This window comes from Lissotriton helveticus, chromosome 11 (assembly GCF_964261635.1).
Source record: "Lissotriton helveticus chromosome 11, aLisHel1.1, whole genome shotgun sequence".
NCBI lineage: Eukaryota > Metazoa > Chordata > Amphibia > Caudata > Salamandridae > Lissotriton > Lissotriton helveticus.
This window is the reverse complement of record NC_136072.1, coordinates 1,027,248,551-1,027,270,630: the sequence shown is the minus strand read 5'-3', so window position 1 is coordinate 1,027,270,630 and position 22,080 is coordinate 1,027,248,551. Positions and strand designations below refer to the sequence as shown.

At 45.5% G+C, this 22,080-nt stretch overlaps 1 protein-coding gene across 4 annotated transcripts in view; it reads right to left on the bottom strand.

Annotated features, from left to right (window-relative positions):
- Positions 1 to 22,080, bottom strand: part of HECTD4 (HECT domain E3 ubiquitin protein ligase 4) — a 2,216,728-nt gene that overhangs the window by 426,864 nt on the left and 1,767,784 nt on the right. For all 4 annotated transcript variants that reach the window (XM_078667422.1, XM_078667425.1, XM_078667423.1 and 1 more), the window contains 2 exons: positions 16,253 to 16,376; positions 14,922 to 15,112 (listed from right to left, as the gene is read on the bottom strand). In XM_078667422.1, coding sequence (XP_078523548.1) covers positions 14,922 to 15,112; positions 16,253 to 16,376 — 315 coding nt within the window. The remainder of the gene's footprint in view (positions 1 to 14,921; positions 15,113 to 16,252; positions 16,377 to 22,080) is intronic.

Below are 22,080 nucleotides of genomic sequence, written 5' to 3'. Positions count from 1 at the left end.
CGAACAGTGCCCAACTCCCTTCGCCCTGCACGCACTGACACTGCAACAACAGATCTATAGCGACCATCTGCGCATGCATGTCAAGGGTCATCTGACAGACACCCAGAATAGGGTCTACGAGGTGGGGGATAAGGCCGGGAAACTGCTGGCATGGCTCGATAAACGGGAAGGGAATTCTAGAGGAATCCCGCGTCTGAGGGACAGAGGTGGAGCGCTGCATACTAACCCGGAGCGTATTGTGGATCTCCTTGCAGACCACTTTGACAAGGTGTACACCCCTGTCCGGGTGGTCACCTCGGAAATGGCCAGAGACGTGCTAGCACCGATCGAGGTCCAAACATTATCCCCGGAAGCATCAGGGGAACTGGAGATGGATATCACCACTGAGGAAATACACTTAGCTATTCATGCCTTGAACCCGGGTAAGGCCATGGGGCCTAACGGGATACCGGTAGAGTGGTATCAAGCAATGCCTGAGGCCCTTGGTTTACATCTGCTAGACATGTTTAAAGAATGTCAGGAGAAGGGCACACTCCCGCCTGACCAAAGAATAGCGACTATAGTGACCATCCCCAAACCGGGCAAACCACCTGAAGAATGTTCCTCTTACCGCCCTATCTCACTGCTCAACGTGGAAGCAAAGATACTAGCCAAACTCCTGGCGACGCGACTCTTGCCCCACTTAGCTTCTCTGATACACCCGGACCAGTCCGGGTTTATGCCACACAGGAATACGGCATTGAACCTACGACGCCTACATGGCGTGCTGGCCAGGGCAGACTCGGTGACGTCCCAGGCAGTAATATTAGCACTCGATGCCAGGATGGCGTTTGACCTGGTGGAATGGGCGTATTTGTTTGAGGCGCTGTCACGCCTGGGATTTGGGCCCCGCTTCATTGCGTGGGTCAGGTTGCTCTATACGGACCCGGAAGCTAGAGTGATAGCCAATGGCCATATCTCACGGAAATTTTCATTGGGCAGAGGTACAAGACAAGGCTGTCCCCTCTCTCCCTTGCTATTTGCGATCTCGCTGGAACCCCTCACCACGCTCATCAGAACCTCGCCCCTACTTAAGGGCATCTGCTGGAGGGAGGGTTGGGAGGACCGGCTGTCCCTCTACGCAGACGACATGCTGGTCTACTTAACTAATCCTACCGACGGAATTCCGGCCCTGTTACAGCTTTGTGATGCCCATGGCAGGATCTCGGGATATACGTTGAACTGGAATAAATCGGAACTATATGTTCTGAAGGGGCAACCTCCAGCCCTTGACCCGAGCTGCCCCCTACGGGTGGCGAGCTCATCGTTCAAATACTTAGGCATCCATGTCACCAGGGACCCTACGGAATTCATTGAAAAAAATTTGAAACCCCACGTAGATAGACTCAGACGAGACGTCAAGTTCTGGGCAGCCCTTCCGCTGACGCTCTTGGGACGGGCCGCACTTTACAAAATGATGGCTCTGCCCAGGTTCCTATATGTTCTCGAAAACACGCCATACCCGATAGCCCCCAAAGTCTTTCAAACGGTGGCGGCATTGGTCTCCAGCCTCCTGTGGGGAACCCACCCTGCTCGTATCGCCCAATCAAAATTGCATAGAGGTTGGTTTGATGGGGGTATCGCCCTACCCAACTTAAAATTATACTACTGGGCAGCGCACCTTAAACCCATCAACCAATGGCTACATGCTCCACAGGGTGAGCCGGCTTTCCGAACCGACAGGGGACAACTGGGCTCTGATAGCATGTTGGCTCCGCTATACGATCACCGCAAACTGCGCTCCTTAGTGGGACCCACCAAATTGACAGTCGCGGTATGGCACGCAGCGACAGCTGCACTAGGATGGAAAGGGATAATCACCAAGCTGACTCCACTGTGGGACTCCCGAATCCTCGGTCACATGAGAAACAGCAAAGGGTTTTCGCATTGGGACACGATAGGGATCTCCACAGTGGGAGATCTTTGGGACAGAGGCGGGGTGATACCCTTCAGTAGGTTGCAGGACCTGTATGACCTCAGTGAAAGGGAACTCTACCGGTACATCCAGATAAGACACGCAATACTGGCAGTGCTGCCTGTGGACACCGACCTGCCGGAGTCCTCCCCGCTAGAGGATCGTCTTCTTACTGAATTTATGATAGAACGTGCAACATCCCTTGTCTATCGCAAACTACTTAACAATTCACCAGACCCGACACTGACATTGAAGGTGAAGTGGGAGGGGGACACTGGTGGGATGGACGAACATGAGTGGAGTGAGGCACTGGCGTCACCTAGGGAGGTCGGCATCTCCTCGAGACTACGGCTAGTGCAATTGAAGATAGTACGTAGGGTATACTACACTAGAACAATGCTACATCGTATTCACAGAATAGAACACCCTTACTGCCTTCGTGGGTGCGGGGAGGAGGGTACATTCTTCCACACCATATGGGACTGCCCCCGAATTCAAGAATATTGGAAACAGATATTACGAACAATCTCGCAAACACTAGAATTGACACTGTTACCTGACCCGAGGAGGTGCCTCCTCAATATATGGGAACCTACAGATCTCTCACGGCATGGATGAATCTGGGTCACGGTGGGATTAATGGTAGCAAAGAGAGATGTCGCGCAGCGCTGGGGGGTTCCAGAAGCACCGACCAAGTCACAATGGTGTTTGAACATGGACAAGACAATGGTGACGGAAAGGGCGGTATACTCTAGCCGCGCCTGCCCAGGGAAATGGAATAAAATCTGGTCAAAATGGAATACGTACAGAGGTGAGATATGTGACCCGTTGCCGGAGGATGACCTGGACGATTCAGATGGAGAAGGGGAGGAGGGATAGTTGCATAAGCAATGTGTGAGAGCGAGGGGGACGAACACTGGAGGGGAGACACACGCTCCTATACCTCGCGAGGATATAGGGCCAGGAATGCATGGTATTACACATCACAGGCCCACAGGCTTAGTAATAGACCTAACTCTTAAGGGATGGGACGACACTTTAGAAGGCTCTGTCATGGGACGCCTACGTGGGTTACTTGTAATTGATCAATGGTACACTACACTTGACCACAATCTTGTTCCTAATGGTTACTCTGTTTGTTTGTTTGGTTATAAAACTGGGAAATCAACAACCATTACTTACTGGCTAACTGCTTGAAATGCCACGACCTGTGCTTGAAAAGGCTATCATGCTAAAAAATTTTGTTTGATATTTCTTTGAAGTGTATGTAACGTAGCACTGACGACTTGACTGAATAATAGCGGGCGGCCCAACGGGTTGTAGGCGTTCCGCAGTGTAACTGAAAGATGCAATAAAAGTTTTTGATCCCAAAAAAAAAAAAAAAAAAAAAAAAAAGAATGCCATTTAGGACCAAAAGCACTGTAATCACGTCTACCTTTAAACTGATGCACTACCTTCAATTCACTGAAACATGCTCAACCAGCTCCCTTAGTCTAGTATCAAGTGAACTGCAACTGACGGAATTGGATATGCACATTTGACTTTTGTGGTCCATGGATTACAGATCAGTTTTGTGAATTCAGTATTTGCCTGAACCGTTGCAGCTCAATTAAAACGATTTAGTAAATGCTGCATAACTTCAACTTATGTCACCAACTGTGGGGTCGCCCCACTCCGGGACCCCTCAAAAATACTATGTAACCAACACCGCAACCAGGCAGATTAGACTATACAGAATGACGGGGACTGGGTGAGAGTGCCGTAAATGCAGAGCTGAATTTCTGTGCTCCTGTTCTTAGTGATGGTTTGAGCGTGGGGTCACGTGAGGACACAGCAGCAACGACTGCCATGCGAAGAACTTAGAAAGAGTCTACTGAAGAATCCCGGGTGTGTCAGGGGTATAACACAGGCCCTCGCAGCCCACGCGGTGCGGGGGGGCCTCAAGCTCCAAGGGGCCCCATTGGCACTGCACTCTGGCCAGAGAGCTCATGATTGAGCCTGAAGGGGGCCCCTCTACGTACTGTGCAGGGAGGCCCCCTCAGTTTTCGTTACACCAGTGGGGTGTGTCAGGAGAAGAGCCCGAGTGGGGGCCTTACCGTTTTGCCTGGGGGGCCAGCATATTCAGTCCTCACAGTGAACAATGATTGCCGGCACACAGGGCCGGAGATGAGTGAGTCCTCCGACTCTGAGGCCCTGTGTCTTCCCAAGGCACAAGAAGAGGTGGGTGGGGCAAGCCGTGGTGAGTAAGAGAGTGAGAGAAAAATGTAAGGGCAGGGAGGCAGCCTGACATCGAACACTCTGCAGCACTAGTGCCAGGCTCAGGCCGTGATGATCCCAACACCCCGCCTGTAATCATATCGTTTTAAAATGCTGCTCGCCTCAGTCCAGGCTGACTGTCCCTGTTGTGAGTTCTGAAGGGACTGGCCGCCGGCTAATGCACGAACCTTACCGTTCAGTGAGTGTGACAGATGACTCCCGCAACGTCCACTCCACTGCACTCTTCTTCAGCCGGGATCGACAAAATGACATTCACAGCAAGCAACGGCGCCCATCATAATCCCCACAGCATGGTGGCCCTTGGGACCAGACAACAGCTTTAAGATAGCCCTGCCCCACCTTCAAACCAGGGAGCCGCCATGGCGATGGCCTTCCTCTCAAACTTCCCAAGGCGCTCTGGCAGCAAGACATGGCGTCCCACACAGCTCCATCCGGCCAATTGAACCAAACAACTTGACTGGGCCCAGCCCTAGAATCATGGTGTCTGACTCATGGCCGCACAGCGCTGGGGAATCATCACATAAATAAGATACATTGTATCACTAAATGACTAAAGCTTGCCAGTGTCACTTTAGCTTAGCTGGAAACCCCCAAGCCTGCAGATCAGCACGCACACGCCCCAGGCTGCGTGCTGCAGTTTCGGAGGTGAGAGGGGTGTGGTTTGCCTGCAAGCCAGCAGAAAAATAAAAAGTCAATCGGAGCCCACAGCGTTGATTGTAGCCAGGAGCGAGATACCTTAGAACGCTTGTAAACGAAGAGGCAGGATTGAGGCACAAGTCAGAACGGAGCGCAGAACGGCCTCCGCAACAGAATATGATAAACCTTTAAGTTAACACGAACAACTGCATGATGAAGAAGCTGCGTGTAGGAAGGTGGATATCTGACTATGGTTGCCCCCACTTTTTTTGCCTGGTGTTTTGCTGGTTTTTGACTTAGTTGGCCTGGGATCCTGCTATTCAGGACCCCAGGCTTCCTGCTCTCTCTGTTAAAATGGATTCCATGTACCTTAGGTACATATCTAATTGGATACTGGGTCACCTTATCAGTCCCTGTACAGTGTACCTTAGGTACCCAGGGCATAGGTGCACCCAGGGCCTACCAGGGGCTGAAGCATGTATTATGCCACCGCTGGCTGGCCATCTAAATCTGCCATAACTGGCTGCATGACAGCTGGGGCAAGGTGGTGTAAACACCCTTTGCTGTAGATATAGTATACCTATATCTAACCCTAAAATGGACACATATATTCCTATCAGTCACTCCTATGGAAGGCCTTATCAATCCTGAAGGCAGAGTGCTTGGAATTATGTGAGATGGTGCTCTGGCATGAGCTGAGCCCGTTTGCAGCTTGCGGAACCAAGTCCTAATAGCTGTTCCATGATAACGCTATACCATATACTCTTAAATGCATTATCAACTTCGCGGTTAAATGCTAACTCTGGTATAGCATTATCAAAACATGTCGAGTAAGGTGTCATACGATTTGGAATACTACCCCCTCGCCAATTCTGGCGACAGGGGTAGCATTCCACCCTTCTAGAGGGACACAACATGTATGTAACTGTGAATCCCGGTTAAAGTTAACTCAAGCCTCAGCATCACAAAATGGATGCTGCCACCACAGACACAAGTCTGACCTCCTGCTGCTGGGAGTCCTTCCAGCGAGGATGGCTTGGACAAAGGGTTTCCTGCCATGGGAGGTGCTAGCACCACCCCAGACAGGATTTTGTGTATTGAGGTAGGGAGGCCTGAAAGGAATGAGACATGCCTGGGGCACACAAGGTGCCCTGTGCATACACCGGTTCAAACCAGTTGCTGGGGCATCCCTGCCCCAGCTCTGGCGGGAAACCGGACAAAGGATAGGGGGTGTAGCCACCCCCCTTCCTGGTCCCACCCAGGGGAGGGACCTAGTCAGTAGTGCAGCCCCCTTTAGGAGAATAAAGGTAGGAGCTGGTCCCATTCCAAATTAGATTATCCTGAACTATTCAACAAGAAGAAACTCTGGCCTTCGACGTTCTGCTCCACAGAAGTCTGAAGAATCTCCCTTGTGGACAAGGAGTGTCCACCCTGCAACTGCAGGCACCATCAAGCGTCCAGCGGCTTCACTTTGTCGTCTTCCCTCGAGGATCCAGACTTCAGAGCCCGACGAGACCCGGATTCCCAGACCTCTCCGACCTCTACCTAAATCTACAGCAATGCTGAGACCCGTGGGTGCGACGAGACACGTGGGACCGGCCATCTTGAACGAACCTGCACTTCGCTTCCAGCACGACTCCCGAGGTAAACTCGACCAAGTGCTTTGGGGACTGAGAAGCCCCAGCCCCGAGCAGCCCCTGCCCTGAAGATCAGCCCTCCAGCATCCACGAGATCTGCGTGGGGCCCTTCTGCTTGTTTGCTGCTCGACGCGTTGTCTGGTCACTTGCTGGCTGGCTAGTGGCCTCCTAGACGACGAACCTTTGCATCTTTGCTGCTGGTCTGGTTGCTCCAGACTGGCCCTTGCTTCCTTCCAAAAGAGGGGCACCCTGGACTCTCCTAGTCCGCACCAGACGTCTTTTCCCTTCACCGCGTGGGTTGCCTTTGCCAAGGCCTGTTGACGCCGATTCCGGATCCAACACCGCCGACAGCGAGAGTCTGCGTGGGACAGCTCGTGCCTCCATCCTGGTCGTCGAAGACACCTCCTGGTCCACGTGGCTGCAGAGTCAAGCGTCCACTCTTCACCTGATCGCGACAACAGCACCTGGTTCCTTCCTGGTTCCACACCGGTCACTGGCTAGTGACTTTGAACACTGTCCCCTCTGCTTTCAGGTCCTCTTCTTCACCAATCCACCCTTGGATTGCACCGGACATCTTCCTCCTGGTCGCCTGCAGCATCTTTTCTTTCAGGCTCCATTGACTTTAACGGGAGCACCCGAACACTTTGGCACCTATGCACCCGCAGCCCGTGGGTGAGGTAACGAGAGCATTTCGGTGCTCAAGGGTAGTCTAACTGTCCTAGTGTCCAATTCCACAATCGTTGTTGTCCTAACTAGTCAGGATTGTCCGTACTTACCTTTAACTTGAACTGTACTGTCCATAGACGTTGTTACGCATCTCGCGTGTGAGTTCACACTGGACAGCTCCATTCCTTTTATCGACTTTCACATTCCACTTACTTAGTATATGGTTTGTCGTGCCCCTAGGGCACCATTGTAACTTCGTGCAACTTGTAGTATTTTTCGTAAGAGATTGTCATGTGCTTAGCCCTCTGACCTCATAAAGAGTTCAGAGGTGTTGTTATTAATAAATAGACTGTTTATTTTCATAACAACCTGTGTGGTGTCCTTTCATCTGGTATTCAAGGGGTTATATTGTGGTAAAACAGCTGGCTTCACATGCCAAAAGAGTTTAGCCTAAGACTGCTTTGTCCATGCTACCATTAGGATAGCTGGTCTATAAGGTTGACTTACAACCAATCACAATAAGGGTTGTTTGGACTGATACAAGGTGATCACTAGAACTAGTGAGCATCATATATCAGGCCAACTTCTCACACTGCGCATCCCCAAACAGCTCAAATAAATAAAAAAAATGCATGAAAACTATGAAAGCGTGCGCAGTGCTTTAACAAAGCGCAGCGCCCGTGCACTTACATAAACGTTAGCAGCATGGTGGCCCGTAAAGCCGGCGCCATGGCAAAAAAATAAACAAAGTAGTCCCTAACCTAACTGATGCAGCCCTATAGTGTAAGTAAACTGTAGTTGGTCGGTGCTGCTTCCCATGAAATGGAAGTGACGTTTCAGGAGCGAAGCCAATAAGGAGACAGGAAAGCTGAGCAATGTCGTAGGGAAGCAATGGAAAGCAATGGAAAGCAGCAGGCGGGATTGTACTCCGTATACGGATTACTCCAGGTCTTGCACATGCGTGCTCTGCCTAGGCTCGACCTAAAAAAAATTTACTCACCTGTACACTGTGGTTCTCTAGTATTGATATCTTTTATAGATTCACATGCTTGAATCTTCCCCGTCGCCATGGTGGGAGTCCCACAGTAACATAATAAATAGCAGTAATACAATATTACCATAGACCTCCATAGAACAGAAAACTCAATTAAGTAACTTTTCAGTCTAATTTTAGAACATCCAAACTTCAGCCAATCACAGCTGAGACCTCAGAGTTCCCTTTCCCCACAGAGCCACCATACCTCAGATTTTGAGCGCAAGTGTAAAGGTATACAAACTCTGAGGTAATTGGTGAGCCTAATCGGGGAGGAGGAAGGGTCGCATGTGAATCTATAAAAGATATCAATATTGGAGAACCACAGTGTGCAGGTAAGTAACTTGCTTTTTCTCCTGTATTGAATCTTTTATAGATTCACATGCTTAAATCCGACTAGTAAGCAGTAAAAACACAATAAGAGAAAAGAAAAATGGTGGCGGGAGGCGAACCATCCCACATGACGTGAACGTGTAGCATCAGAAAACCAAGGAGAATAATAAGCATACAAATGTACACACATTTTATGAAGAACGCAGCAGGCTAAAAGCTGCCTACCTTAAGCAAAGAAGCGTCGGAGTGTAGCTTGTCCAACAGAAATATCTGCCCTTTTCCACCCATCAAGGCAGTAATGCGTCGTCCACCCTGCAAATGTCCAGGAGAGATGCTCCTGCAAACAGGGCATCCATTGACACATCCAAGGTCATCACCAGCTGTGTTACAGAGTGGATGAAAGCGAGACCATGTGACAGACTGTCCCTGACCATCCACGAGTCCATGGCGTCCGTCATTGATGCTGAAATACGAACCTTGTCAGTGAATGAGTCTTGAGACTGAACCCACAGAAGCGAACCATCTTGATGAAAGAAGCTTTGTCATATCCATAATGTGAACTATTCTTTCCTGAGTGGAAAAGGCTTTGCCTAGTTCTGTGTCGAGGCGTGCACCCAGAAAGACCAACAATTTTTCCAGATTGATGCGAAGACCTAGAGACTGGAAGGGAATCCAACAGGCTCGTGCTGAAATTTCTGCCACTTGGAAAGACGGAGCCTTTATGGGCCATTCGTCCAGGTATGAGAACACCTGGTGACCTGAACGTCTCAAGAAGGCTGCTATCGGTGCCATGCACTTTGTGAACACCCTGTGAGCGGACTTTAAGCCAAAAGGGAGCACTCTGAATTGATAATGGCTCCCTGCCACCTTGAACCTGAGAAGTTTTCGATGTTGAGGGTGAATGGTGATATGAAAATAGGCGTTAAGGAGATTGGGAGACGTCCGAAAAATCCCCTTTTTCGATTGAAGAAGAATTTCCTGAAGAGAGAGCATACTGAAAGATTGACACTTTATGTACTTGTTCAGCATTCTGAGGTCCATGACCTGCCTCCATATCCCATTTTTCTTTTTGATGAGAAAGAAGTGGAAATAAAACCCCCTTTTTTGCTGGTTGAGGGGTACTTCTTCTATAGGCTACTTGAGAAGAAGCACATTTACTTCCTTCTTGACATCTGAAAGGTGACGGAGTAGAACTTTAAGCAGTGGAACATTTGGAGGATGCTAAATGAATTCTAGCGTGTGGCCATGTTGGAAAATGTCTAGAACCCTCTGTCTGAAGAAATGGAGATCTATTTCTGGAAGGATGTGGAGAAGACATGATCGTGGTGTAGGACTATGCTAGCAGGGGCCTGATGCTCTCCGTTGTCTCCTATTGGAGTCTTGGGCCTTTCCAGCAGATTGCTGCCTCTTGAATCCTGCCGGTCTCAAATAAGTATGAGTGGTGTTGGACCCAAAAGACTGGTTCTATGGCTGGTAGGTAGTCTGCGGATATGGTTGGCACTGCTGCTAAAATTGCAGACGGGATAAGAATTGCCTCCGACCTCTAGCCCGAAAGGACTGAAAGCGGCGCTGCTGGAGATTGCCTAAGGCTTTGACTGTATCTGTGTCCGCCTTGGTAAGATTGTAACTCCTCTTTCTATGTGCTTACCAAATAAGCACTCCCCATCAAAAGGCATATCTAAAACCATAGCCTAGATCTCCGGACGAAAGGTGGTTGTCTTTAACCATCCCTGATGACGCATCTGTCAAAATGCAGTGAATGAAACGTCCATAGCTATCTCAATGAGCTCTGAAGAAGCTCTTTCTCCCTCTAAAAGAACATCCTTTGCCTCTTTCTTTTTATCCTCTGGTAGATACTCCAGTAGAGTAGAGATGTCCGATCACATCTGCCAGTCATATCTCCCCAAAATGGTCATGGCATTAAAGGCTCTAAAAGAGGTAGCCGCCAAAGCCGAGAACCTCTTCCCAACATTGCTGAGGCCACAACCCTCCTTGTCCGGTGGGGCCGTGCAGGGAGATGCTGGATTCTTCTCTGTGCTGCCTGCATGCTCGAAGAGTCCGGCCTCGGTGACCAATGAGGCACGCAGGCCAGTTATCAGGAGCCATATATTTTTTATCCAGTTATGGAATAATCGCTGGAACAGAGGCAGGTGTCTTCATCAACTTTAGCCCTTCTTGCCATAGAAAGTCAATTATAGGAATTGCTCTCACTGAACGTTGAGTGCCTGGTTTAAAATGATATAGAAACACTCACTCTGTTTGGTTGGCATTGGTAAGTAAAAACGTTTGGAAGCCCGCTCCAGAAGATCATGAAATTCCCTGATATCTGCCTGAGGGGAATCTGCAACAGGAGGGTTAGGAGATGTTGGCATAGCGGCTATGTAATCATCCCATTCATCATATGCATCTGTGTCTGTTCGTATCTCACCTTCTTCCGTATGAGCATCCCGAGTGTCCTCCGTGATACCTATAGGAGGAGGAAGGGTCTGCTCACTTGTGGATTTGGGAGTACTTTGGCCCAGAAGAATAGTGGGTACCTCTTGAGGAGGTAAAGCCCTCTGAGGAGCATTTGCTTCCGGAAAACACTTTTAATAATCACAAAGCATGTGATGGAGATCGGACACCAGAGACATTGGAACTTTCATTGATGGTTCCCTGAACTGATGAAGCTCCTCCTCTCTGTCATCGTAAGGATAGTGTTCCTGGAAGGAGTCTTGTCTCTGCCTTACGGATGTGTCTCTTTCCTCAAATGAAAATTCCCCTGCCAGATAAGAAGATGGATCATGGCCTTCAATGTACTTATCATCAGAATCTTGGCACTTGACCCTTAACTTCGATGGACTGTATGCAGGGCCAAACATACCTTCATCCTCTGACTCTTGGAAGTCCAGAAGGCGAGATATCTTTGAGTAATCCTGAATTTGCTTGTGCTGAAGAAGACTAATATTTCCCTCCGTTGGAGGTCCAACCGTCAATGCAACCATCTTTGGTATCCTCAGCAGTTCGTGGACAGCTTGTGTCTGCGAGGACGTCGTCACAAACTGTCGACGAACCGCTAGTTGATGGTGGAATTCTCATCAACGGTGAAGGCCTTGTCGACGACGACGTTGTTATCGCTGTCGAAGCTCCCGTTGCTGCCCTCAACCTCATAAACCGTCGTCAACAACAAAGCTGTCGACGGTGCAGGAACCTTTGTTTTTTTTAGGAGAGTGAAATCTTCGATGACAACAATGACGTCGACAGTCAAGAAGATTGGTCTCTGAGAGGTGTCAGAGAGGCAGACGCAGGAGCTGAAGAGGGTTTTGAAGCCTCTGACTGAGATTTCCTGTTGTGTTTAGACTCAGATTTGTCCTGGGATTTAGAGCTCTTAAAAGTCCCCATGATGTGAAGAGGGACTGGCATCCTTCCTTTTCTTTGGGGAAGAAAGGGCCTTTTCCTCGGGCTCAGACTCCGAATCTGAAGCAGCCTTTTTCTTCTGTAGCCAGAGTAACAGTCTACCCTCCCTATCTTTGAGGGTTTTAGCTGAAAAAGTGCGGCAATATTTGCATTCCCTGGGTTTGTGGTCACGGTAGAGGCAATACAGACACTGTGGGGGTCTTCAGAGAATAGCCCACAGGTCTTACAGGAACTAAACAGCCCTTTTTTAGGCTCTGGCATGTCAAAAGCAGGTAGGTCAAAAGAATAAAGTCCAACAAATACCTTGAGAGCAGCTAAAGTTGAGACTGAAGGTCAAAGGTTGAGAAGAAAATACTGTAACTGAGCGGAGCTCAGGGGGACTCCCTATTGCACGACGTGAGGTATGATGGCTCTGTAGGGGAAGGGAACTATGAGGTCCCAGCTGTGATTGGTTAAAGTTTGGATGTTCTAAAACAAGGCTGAAAAGTTACTTAAGTGAGTTTTCCGGTCTATGGTAATGTTGTATTACTGCTATTTTTTATGTTACCGTGGGACTCCCACCCTGAAGACGGGTAAGAATCAAGCATGTGAATCTATAAAAGATTCAATACTGGAGAATAATAAAAATGAAACCGATCAGAGACCAGTGTTTGGGATCTTCTCCGTACAGAGAGAAAACAGTAACTGTTCTAATATTAACCAGCATTCTGGGACAGTAAAGCTCTTTGGAGGCTTTGAGTAGCAGTGTAAGATTCATAGTAGAGAGGTGCTGCCTACGTGCACAAACATCTAGCATTGGTTCTCCTTTTTTTAATGGCAAAATGTTGTATTGCTCTTAATGTAATTGTTTGCAAGTCAAAGCATCGTAAGTCATTCAACACAGTCAGTCAATAATGAACTTATGCATACAGTATAGCCCTGGCTAAAAACATGAAAAACTGGCAAATTCTCTCTATGACCTACTTAGGTGGATAAAAGGGAGACATACAAAAAAATTAACCACATGAACATCTCCCGCTCCTCCACCCCAAACCCATCATGCAAAACTACATGCCGTTATTTTCTTCAGAACACGGATCTTGCAAATTCCACTCAAAGATGGTGATGAATAAACAGCCTGGGACCATCTATTGTTTATTGTTCTAAATTAGCATATTGTGGATAGACCTTTATCTAGTGGTCTCATTTCTCATTCAATATTGTTTAAACCGTAAATAAGTTTACATTTTTCAGGTTAGGAGGATAAGTCCAAGATGGTTCTCCTTTCCATAGGTAGGAGACATCTAGGTTTAATACAGTGCCAAAATCTATCTTAAGCGCCACCATTCTCCCATTCATTTTCATGATAGATAACAGATTCCAAAATCAAGCACACCAATGTGTAACAGGAGGAGGCTCAGTTTTTTCATTAAATATATGCAATTGTGTTTTTTGTGTACACTAGACAGCTCCAAAGTAAGGTTTTATATGCCCTAGTTGGATATTTCGAAGAGGGTTGGCTCACCTTTAGGAACACAGTAGCAATATATCACGGTATTGGTTATTATTTGCTTTCAATGATTTACTGGCAGCTCTATCTTTGCTTTCTTGGACTGGTAATTCAAGAGCGTACCTTCAGTCATGCATGATGGGAGGTACCTCATCTTTGGATAAATATCCCTGCTGTGCCAGCATAGAGAGACTGGTGAATACAGGGTTGAATAAAACTGACAAGAGACTTCTAATTCGTTTACTTCCATACATAACAACTCATCCATCCCCCTTAATTCCTAAACCTATACACTTGAAGTCTCTCCTACTCTCCGTCCATATTTGTCATTGGCATGTGTCCCTGTTCTTCGTAAATGCTGGCTTCTGATAGGCTCATTAGTCCCTCCTTGGCCCCATATCGACTGGCCGTTTTACTTGGCTTGCTACAAGTCTGTAAGAAAGTCGGTGAGCACTATTTTGTTTAATGACTAATGGGGACAATGGCGACTGCTTCTTGTATTCACAGTGCACCCACACAGGACAACGGCGGCCTCTTTTCATATGGAGAGCTATGCTGCTCTAACTTTAAAAGTGGCTGACCGCTACCCCCACAGCACTCAAGGTACAATGGGCAACACTTTTTTTAATGGCTTTTAAGATGAACGCGGTGTACACTTCAGGGACACCGCGCTTTCTTTCAGCTTTTATTTACTTTTTTAATAAACTTGAATGGTGAGCGCTGCGCTCAATTCAGGGACAAAGTGCTCAGTTTCAATTTTTCTTTCTTTAAACTATAATGGTGAGTGCTGCCCCTGCTTCACAGACACCGCTCTCTACAATACAATAGGTCTTGCTTTTGCTAAACTTTGACTTATTGGTATTGTAAATGACAATGCCTTTTATTATTATAAAAGGCATTGCCATTTACAATGCTAATAGCGCAATACCTCGCAATTGCAAGACCTAGTCCATTGTAAATGCGTGTTTCATATACTAACTGAAGTCCCCTTTAGACGTCAATTATCATGCTTCTAATTTGGTGGTTAGAATGTACCTGGAATAATACCCAACATTCCATTCTCCCTGCGCACAACATTTTTGTCCGCACTTTGTATCATTTAAGAAACCTTCTCCAACTTTTTTTCTCTGTGTCTATGAGTCTAATTAAATGACTAAAAAATGCAACCTTTTCACATTTTTTGTCCAGACAATGGCGGATGTAAGTGTTGCGATCTAGTCTCTCAAGAACTAGAATTAATATATTTTATAAAAGATTTGTTTGCATGGGAAACCTGGCGTGTTTCAACATTGGGACTGTCAGAGCCCATCCAGCGCTGAACAGCAGTCAGTGAACAAAACATTTCACTGCTGTTGTTGAAATGGCCCAATGTATTTATCTCACTGAAATGTATGTTAACCAGGTATTGCCTTGTTTAAAACACTATCTCGATTTTTTCAACTGTCTCGCTGACAATTCAACACATTTTTCTTTGATGATTTAACAGTTAAATGCCCATACTTAGCAGACATGAGACTCTGGGATCAGCTATGTCAGCAGGATCCAGGTAGACTTCATGAGGATGCAATCGAGCCGGCGTGATGGCAAGATGGCGGCAAAGGCGGTTCATGTACTGAACAAGGGCTACATCCATTTCCAGTGTCCACTTCTTGCATGCTTTCTGAGCGTGCCTTGTATCAATGCATGCACACCTACAGAAAAAAGAAATTGTACAGCAAAATGTAAACACTACAATCTGTTGCACGGTCACTTAAATATAAAGCAGTAAACTACAGCAGTAAAGCATGTGTGCTCCTAACTGCCAATGTCCTCGTTTCATGGGCTGTGAATCAATTTTTACAAACTCTATTTTGGAAGGAACTACAGAACTAGTTCAATGAGAACATAAATGTTTGAAGTATTATTTTTCAGTGAGCCAAAAAGGAAAACTGGGTATGGGCCATATGATACTTATCATAACCCCAACAGAGTTCCAGGACAGTAACATATTCCCTATTCACAATCTTCAATTTTTTTCAAATTCTGAATATCATATAGATTAATAAGAGTAGAGGAGAGGTTGCCTGGTTTTGTGGCCCTTTGGGCCATCTCTGTGGAAGTGCAGTGGGTTTAAACTTTAGTTCAGGCACTACTTCCTCCAACTTCTTGAACACCTTGCTTTGAATGCGAGTGTTAGAATGTGTGGTTAAGCACATAACATGAAATTGTAATGGCATAAATCCTTTTACAGTAAATCTGAGCACTTACACAAGGAAAGACTTGACTACCATTTCTTTTACTGTAATGATAACAATTTTCTATTGATGGGGCCACAAGCAGACACATCTCATGTTAGTAAGAGAATGTATAAGGATCTCCAGAAACATACATATATCCCCAGCTGCACACCCTCATTGGGTACTATTTTTCCTGCTAGTAGAATAATACCGATACAAACAAACCTCCAAATTTCAACACTGCAATCCCCATTGAAGTTGAAATAGGGCATTAGGAAATATTGCATATGGGGAAATTGATTTAAATATTTTAAATAAATACAATTCAGGCTCATCCTTCCTCAGGTTTCCTAAGCACCATTAAAATATGTATTTAATTGTTACCACTTTTAATAGAAGCTGGTCACTGAGGGTTAGGATTACACGTTCACCACATACTGTGTCTAATAGTGAGTTGGCGTGCACATTTTGATGATCTTTTAATACGCATTTCACAAGGATACATCAAGGGTATCTGGAGGAGGTGTGTTATTTTAGACTGCATAGTTGGATATGAGTGATACGAACATTTCAAGTACATTGCAACTGAAAAAATAGATAACTACTGAAATGTACCTCTCAAAGTGAAGATCATATCCACATGATAGAATGGCTCTCCAAACGCTACGAATATCTTGTTTTGCTCGATCGAGCACGAATCGGTGAAATCCTTCCAGAGTCAAATACTTCTCTTCTGGAACTACAGGTAAACAAATTGACCATATGAAACAGAGCATTAATTACGCCTGGTAGAGAAATTTAAAAATATTTTCAGATTTGATTTGATCAAATTATTTTTGATGAACTGGTGAAAACATCCACCAAATAAACAAACGTAATGATTTTTTAAAGCATGATTCATTCCCTCTATTTCATTAAATATATTCCTCTCTTTGTCACTGTAATTCCAACTCTTTTCTTATCCAAGCATGTCAATATATAGAGACAGGCACACCTTTTTGTCGGGTACCAGTGCCCCCCTTCGCACTGGGCCATGTGGAGATATTTCTACAAGAGTACATTGATTGCTGCCAAAAGAAAACACCTTTACCATTACAGTGGTTGTGAGGTCGAGTGCAGCATTGTTACCAGAGCAATTATTATCAGAACTATGTTTTACATAAGCACCCCACACATGTTTAATTTATTTCTCTTCACCATTTAAATGTTGAAATATTGGTCAGCAAGGAAAGTAAAAAACAAATGTTCAGGGAATACGAAGAATGGTGCAGAAACAAAACATTTCTGGCATAAAACATGATTTTCATCGTGCACTGCAAGCTGATGAAATTTGAAACTAAGAAGTGATATAGTTTCAGTGAAATGTAAATATGGTACAAACTTTTGAAGGCGGTTAAGTTTTGTCTTAAGCACTACATTTTCAGTGAAGACCAGTAGGAGGAGGATCCGATGATAATTCATGAATTACACGCACTCTTCCTGCAGAAGCGGCTATTAACAAAAGTACAACGTAGGTAAGTGTCAAGGTTCGTAAGTGGAGGCTTTAAGGGAGCATCTAACACCGGATATAGACGACATGTAATACATGCCAGTTGAACATTTTCCAAACATTATACGTAGGTGATAGTTTGCTTTTCACTTTTACCTTTCAAAAAACAAAGTTAATTATGCTCCCCCTCCTCATCCACCACTATTGCCATATTGCACGCTGTTAATTCCATGCGCAAAGGTCAGTTTCGTTATGTGCTCTGACTGCTTTCTTACCTACTTTTTAAAAAACGGTTCAGTTGAATCCTCTCTGCTCGTATTCAGCGATGCTTATTTTCATCATATGGTTTTATCATTGTACACTGTATATTTGTATCTCTCTCTGCAGTATGTAAAGGTTTTAAGTAACCATACAATAAAGTGGACTACGAATATTGCTATATATGTGCAATTAAGCTCCATGTATCTTGTTGTGTCTGGTACAGAGTATTTACATTCCAAGAGAGTCTTTCCACTGCAACACGCCAGACTGCACAGCATGCCTTCAATATGACGTCACAGCGAGCATTACAAATCTAACTTCTTTGTGGTGTTCTAATTTCACTAATGTAATAAACAGATTACACACCTGGATCAGTATACATATAGTAATGTTATTACAATACCATACTTTGTGTATTAAGTTGTGTTTGATCAGACCACTCTGGGACATAGCGGCTCAATTTAAGTACAGTAGAAACAGCTACTTTCCAAATCACTTCATAAGCTGACACCTGCATTTTATCATCCAACTGCATTTTAATGTTCTAGCCTTAACAAGTGTGGAAAGGATATGGGTGAAACGAAAAGCAATTTGATGCATAACAGTGAAAGGAAATGATGGCCCAATGAAACATGCTATTCATAAGTAGTGTACTTGCTGACACTTATTCACTACAAGAGTAAACAAGGTCAAATTCGGTATTAGGATCACCGTTCAACCTACCGGGCTTAGTATAGTATAGTGTCAATTTGTATTATGCAAGGTGAAACCTATCATTTTCTGCACTGAAAAGGGCTGCTTGTGTCCTTTAATATGCAGAATGATGTGTTGTGACCCTCCAATGGTAATTTGTTTATAGTGAACAATCTATACAAGCAGTTTAATTTGGGTATCACGTGTTGAGAAGAACAACTTACTTTTGATAATACCCTTTTTGGTGGATACATTTACTAACCGCAGATTCCCCACCTTTGGAACATCCCCAGGCATCAGACTGGATATGGAGAACTCTCCAGCACTGCCCTATGGCTCTAAGATGGATCCATAGTGCACTCAGACGCAGAGCTTACAGAAGCTGTGGGCGACAGTGTGCCAATATTTAAATTGGGACCTTTTTTAGATTATCAAAGAGGACACTCCTCAGAAAGAGGAGATGGGAGGTTAATGAGAAATCTGTGGCTAGATAAAGTATTCACCAGAAAGAGCAATACTTAAGAGAAATAACTTGTTCCTCAGATGGCTAATTCTAACTGCAGATTCCTCACTTTTAGATTAGATACCATTGTTTTATCTTCGATAGGTGGAAGGTCTGGGACGTGGATTCACACCAAAAAGTCTGACAGAACCAAGAGAGTGAAAAGACCTTCTTGGAGACTTGGACGTCCAGGCAAGTAGCCTTTTGTTGAAGTGTTCACCGATGCCCGTGTAGTAGTCTGGCAGATAGTGCAAGCACTACCGTCGCCAATGCTGTTATAGCGACCTGTGACCTGACAATTGGCTTAAGGCCTTCAGTGTTCTGCTTCATGGACTGCGCATAGCTGAATTAGATGCAGATGACTATTCACCTTGACAAAGTCATTCTTTTGTCTGTGCATGTTCTCAACAACAATTTGTTTGGAATAGAAGTGGTATAGGTGGTTGTACCGCAGCATCTGCAATTCAGGCATACAATAGTCCTGATATTATGGCAATAAAGAAGATGATTTTCAGAATCAAAAGCTTCAAGGATCAGCTGTGCATCGGTTTAAAGGATGTGCACAAAAGAATTAAGGGTCCACTGAGGTGACCCAAATGGTTTGAGGGGGAAATGTGCATCAAACCTTTTAGAAAATGCATAAGGTATAGTTTTTTACCTATAACTCTAGTTCTCTCGTAGGGGTAGGTTCATGATAGGCATGACCGTTGAATAGTTCCGCCTGCCTGCGGGGACCCCAGGGCACATTTTCCAATATATCTTCTTAAGTGCTGAAGTTCGCCTTTCTTAAGAAAGGCTTTGAAAAGTCACTTAAATTCATAATGCAGCCTAAAGGACAAGGTTACAGTGATCAGAATTCTTCTTCTTTAAGTGGCAAAAGGAGAGACTCCAAGCATATATGCACTTAATGCATAAATAATTTTGTAGGAGCACAGAAAAAGTACCTTCGCAAACCCTTTTGCTATGAGAGAAACAGAGATGAAGAAGATCGGGGCAATGTAGCGCATAGGGTGCTATTATGCTATTATAAGTAATCAAAATAGAGATGGTGTCTTTAAGAGCAGAGACCTCCAATATTCCATCATGCTCAGCCAGAGGCAGCTACTTCAGTTCCTTTTGAAGGCTGTCCGAGCTGATTAATAGAGGGGCATGAAAGTGACTGTTTACTCCACTGGGAGGATTGAGGGTTACTTAGGACTATCATGGAAATAAACGCACAAAAGAAATGAAGTTACAGGCAAGAAACTATACCTTCTCCCGCAAGGGATTACCATGTATAGTTATAAGCGCTGAATAGAGTAGCAAGCTCATCCCCCCCTGAAGCGATGGAGTCGACAGAAACCAAAAGATATGGAAACAGCTAGGTAAAGAGACTTCTGAGGTATGCTTGTCCTACTTGAGAATCTGCTCAAGCATCTGTGTCAAGGCAGTAGTGACTAGTGAATGTGTGAACTGATCTCCATGTAGCTGATTTGCAGATATCCGCCAAGGATATATTCCTCATCAAACCCATAGTGGCTGCCTTGCCTATAGTGGTGTGCTTTGGGGTTACCAGTAAGAGATTTATTAGCTAGCTGATAGCAGCGTAGGATGCAAGTGACAATCCACCTGGAGACTGACTGTTTGCAGATAGCTAGCCCTGGCCCATAATTGATAAACAGCTGTTGCGATTTGCGAATAGATTTGGTTTTATCCAGGGAGAGTTTTAACACTCTCTTTACACCCAGCAAGTGGAGGGCTCTCTCCGCTGGAGAAGATGGGTTTTAAAAGCAAGTGGGTAAAGAGATCGTCTGATTTACTTTAAAATTCGAGACCCCTTTAGGTAGGAACTTGGGATGGGTACGCAACACTTTTTTGGAAGAGTGTAATACTGTGTATGGCTCATGAGCGCAAAGGGCCTGTATCTCACTACGAGCTGATGTTATAGCCACAAGAAAAGCAGTTTTCCAAGTGAGATGTGCCTTGTGAATAGGCGGAATAAGGCAGTAGCATAAGGTGAGAAAGAACTACGTTCAGCTCCTAGGGTGGAGAGGGAAGTCTAATCGGAGGAAAGACCTTCTTTAACCCTTCCAGGAAATCTTTATTAACTGGTATCCTAAAAGAAAGAGGTTTGTGAAGGACTTTTCCTGTACGCAGAAAGGAGCACTCTGATGGAAGAGAATTGGAGGCTAGATTTATCAAGGTGTAAGAAATATGGGAGAATTACATCCTCCTGGCAAGAAGTGGGATTGGTCTGCCTGGAAGAGCTCCAATTGCAAAATCTCTTCCATTTAGAGGCATAAGTTGAGAGCGTAGATGTATGCCTTGTTTCTTTTGGAATGTCCAGACTGCCCTGAAGTAAATTCAGATGGCCATACTGCACTATCTCAGGAGCCATGCTGCCAAACTCAAGGAGGAGAGGTTGGGGTGTAGTAGATGACCGCTGACCTCTGACCTTTGTGAGAAGGTCTGGCCAGCATGGCAGTTCGAGATGTGGATGGAGTGAACAGCAAAGCGGGTCTGGAAATGACAGCTGCCTCAATCATTCTTCGCTGATAAGAATTATTTTGGCTGTCGTCGTTAAAAGCTTGTGCAGGACTGCCGGTATTGGAGGAAAAGCATAAAAAAAATGGTTGAACCATTCGACCCATAGTGCATTCCCAAATGACCTTGGATGGTAGAATTTGGCGATGAAGTTACGGCATTTTTAGTTTTCTGCTGTGTCCGAAATGTCTGTAGAGGGTGTGCCCCACAAGCTGAAGATATCTTGTGCAAACTCTTTGTTCAGTACCCACTTGAAGCTTTCGTCAAGAACGCTACTGAGCATGTCTGCCTGGATGTTCTAAGCACCTGGCAGGTGAGCAGCTATCAGTTTCAAATTCCCGGCAAGGAGCCAGTGCCAGATCGTTTGAGCTTCTTGTGACAGGGCTCTGGACCGTGTTCCCCCCCTGCTTGTTCAGGTAGTACACAGTGGTTGTTTTGTCTGTCTGAACAAGCAGGTTGTTGGTCATGAACGAAGGGTGAAACACCTTGTGTGCCAGGTGAACTGCATGGAGTTCCAGGCGGTTGATATGGTATGTCTTTTCTGTCGAGAACTATATTCCTTTTATCTGCAGGTGACCCATGTGGGCTCACCCACCCGAGAAGAGAGGCATCAGTCACAATGGTCTGTGTTGAATCCTGCTGATGAAAAGGCATTCCCTCCAAGAGATTTTTTCAGGAACACTACCACTGGCGTGATCCAACAAAATTAGTGCATAGGATGATCTTGTCCTCCCAGTTCCCTGAGAATTGTTTCCAATGACCCTCCAAGCACTCCTGTAGAGGTCATTTGTGGAGGCGAGCCTTGGGAGTCCAAGATATGCAGGAGGTCATCGAACTGATGAGCAAGGAGACTATGCAGACTGTTGGACAGGCTATCTGCTGGAGGTTGTAATATTTCTGGAGAATGGATAAATGTTGTTCCTCTGAAGCAAACACCTTTTCCTGTAGTGTGTCGATGGTAGCACCTTAATAGTG